Source organism: Varanus komodoensis, unplaced genomic scaffold, assembly GCF_004798865.1.
Source record: "Varanus komodoensis strain SLA01 unplaced genomic scaffold, ASM479886v1 scaffold71, whole genome shotgun sequence".
Classification (NCBI taxonomy): Eukaryota; Metazoa; Chordata; class Lepidosauria; order Squamata; family Varanidae; genus Varanus; species Varanus komodoensis.
Genome location: NW_025336360.1, coordinates 635,169 through 638,230, shown reverse-complemented (window position 1 = coordinate 638,230; position 3,062 = coordinate 635,169). Strand labels below are relative to the sequence as shown.

The 3,062-nt window shown below is 46.5% G+C and overlaps 1 protein-coding gene across 1 annotated transcript in view; it reads left to right on the top strand.

Moving 5' to 3' along the window:
* LOC123034710 (arylacetamide deacetylase-like 4) overlaps nt 1–120 on the top strand; it is an 8,799-nt gene extending 8,679 nt beyond the window's left edge. Inside the window, exon 5 of the mRNA XM_044452297.1 lies at nt 80–120. Coding sequence (XP_044308232.1) covers nt 80–120 — 41 coding nt within the window. The remainder of the gene's footprint in view (nt 1–79) is intronic.
* The last annotated feature ends 2,942 nt before the right edge of the window (nt 121–3,062 follow it).

Here is a 3,062-nt window from a genome sequence, read left to right as displayed (position 1 = left end):
TGGTTCCATGCTGAAAATGGCTTTCACGGCGTGCTGAACCTCTCCGATTGTGGAGTTTTCTCATTCCCCTCCGGTGTAGAAATACTGGACAACATTGTAGACTTTGTCAAACATTTATGACACTGATGATGCCGGTACATTAAGGGGTGAGAAATCACACCCTTGCAAGCCTTGGAAGGGATGAATGTTGAGAGCATTCAGGTTTGCTCAAACAAGAGCTGTGTGGAAAATGTCTCCCATATTGTCTTAAATCATTTGTATTTCATCCGATGGAAAATATATTGCTTTCAAAAGAAAATCAGGATTGAGGAATGGTTCAGAGAAATACTCGTGCGTTGGGTTGTTTTTTCTCATGTTTGTCTTACTTGCGAGATGGCCTTGGACTGTTCTAGGTATCTTGCTTTTGATTGTACAGCCGCCCCTGCAGCAGCTTTCGGCTTCCTTCATCTCCCATGCTTCAGTTAAAGCCTGGGAGAAGACCTTTAATCTTCTAAGTGCCTTGTGGATTTCTCAAAGTCCAGGCAGTCTGGGAGACCTGCTGTGACTGGGCAAGCTCAAAATCTCCACAGAATTTATATCTGAACCACTCCAAGAATTGAATTATGGAACCCTCTTTAATGGGAAAATGGAGGATGGGTTTTGACTCAACATGGTTCCACCTATTCTCAGAAGCTAAGTAGAACACGGGCCCTTCTTCCAGCACTGCATTGGGGTGGATACAAAAAGGAGACCAGTCTGTAATACAGCACAAAAAGCAGAACAACCCACAGAGAAAGAAAGAAGTTGCATTAGAAGCCTTTTCTATAGTGAACCTTTCTTTGAGAAACAGTTGAGAAGTGCTCCTCCCACTAGGAAATTCAGTAAAATGCTATATTTGCATACTTCCAAAGTGTATTTAGTTTTGCAATACATTTTTGAAAAGTGGAAAACAGGCCAAGCAGGCTCAAATGACCTAGAAACTCCCCATTTTGACTTGGGTCCAAACACAAATCACAGTTCAGAAATGTCTCCTACCAACTGGAAATCAACAAATAGCTATAAGATCTTTCCGTTTGTCAACATTTGGGAAAATTTGAGGATCTATTAGTCCCTTTTTCTTGGCACATTTTCCATATTTCAGATGAATGGGTGTGGCCGTTTTTATGCCATACAAATTTTAATGGCATTCTGTTTCATTTTCATTTTCCCAGAAAGAGCATCGCTAATACTAATTTTATCTAAAGGCAGAAATTTGCACTGAAAGTAGCTGCTGTTAAAGAGCTCAAGCCCAGGGGTTCTCAGCACATGCATACAATGTGCTTTGCAGAAAACCCCCGTCCGGGGTGTCCCATACACAGATTTGCTTATTCCACCAATGTTTTTCAAGGGTAGCTATTATGGAAATAAGATCCAACATAGAACTCAGCAGGACAGGGTACGTGGGAGGGCAGCTGGGAGAAGATTTCAATTAAAAGGAGATGTGATCGGCTTCTCCTTATGCCACATCCATCTACATTAAGTTCTTGGCACTTTATACGATAGCGGCTCCTCCTCCTCCTCCTCCTCCTCCTCCTCCTCCTCCTCCTCCATTTATACCCCACCTCTTTTACTCCTGGGAGGAGTGCAGGGAGTCCTACACAGCTCCATTTTATCCTCACAACAGCTACCCTGTAATGTAGGCAAGGCTGGGTGAAACTGACTGGCCCAAAGTCACCCAGAGAGCCAAATGTGGACAAGATCCGGGATCTTCCAGTCCGACAGGCAAACCGTCCTGCCGCGCTGGCCTTGTCTGCCATGCAGGGGTCCCCTGGGACAAAAGATAGGCAAGGGATGAAAACCGTTTAAGGCTCGCTTTCTGCTAAACAGACACCAGAACCACAGAATAGGGAAGGATAATGGCTGTGGGACAGGAGAAAAAGAAAGCCGGGGGAGGCTGGAGAACCGATCTTCCTTCCCATGAGTTATTTTTTGGCAACATCACCTGCTTCAAAGCCCTGAGCCAACAATTTGTGATGCTGCTGCGAAATCTGCGCGTTTCTATGAGATCCGCGTGTTCCAGCGCTCCAGGCCCAACGTGTCACTGGATTCTGGCAAGAACCATCAAAGCCATTCTCTTTCCTTCCTAAGGACACATTCAAGAACTTTATTGTTATTAGTTGAAGTGAGTAAATTGACTTTCCGATGCACAAGCTGTACAGCAAACAGAACCAGCTCAAAATAGTGTAGACACATGGATTTTCCAAAAAGAACTAGATATTAAGCAAAAACTGACCATCAGAATATTAAGACTAATGACAAAATCAATAGATTCTTCAGGGTATCCCATCTCCCAGAACAGTTTCCCCATACACACACATTCCAAAAAGAAAATGGTAGAACTATGGGATGTTATGTCTGAGGCAGAACTCCTCCATCACACAAATAGTGGCTAAGATTGCAGGACCAGGATTCAAGAGATCTGGGTTCGAGTCCCCACTCGGCCATGGAGCCAACTGGGTGACTTTGGGCCAGTAACTCACTCTCAGCTCATCCTACCTCACAGGGTTGTTGTGGGGATAAGTGTGGAGGAAGCCAGTGTGGCGGAGTGGTGAAGAGCGTGGGACTGGGACTCAGACTACCTGGGTTCGAGTCCCCGCTCGGCCATGGAGCCAACTGGGTGACTTGGGCCAGTCACCGACTCTCAGCCCAGCCTACCTCACAGGGGAGTTATGGCAAGGATGAAACAGAGTGGAGAAGGACTAGGTAAGCCACTTTGGGTTCCTCACAGGAAAAGAGGCAGGCTATAATTGTAATAAACAACTAAATGAAGCCAGCAGCTTTGAGGCTGGTTCTCACGCCCATCACCAGGTAGGACGGACAGCTGCCCATCCTACAGCTCCTCCGATCTGTTGGAGGCATCCCACATCTTGCCCAAGAGAGTAGCTTCTAGGTGGGAGCCAGGGATCAGCCGGCAGTGCTGCTTCATCCCCAGGGCCATGCTCCTGAGCATCTGCATCTCCTCCTGCTTCTTCCTGCCAAGGTCTACTCCCAGGGTTGGGCTGAGACTCTCAGGGCTCTGCTGAGATCACCCCTTCTTGGAAGCA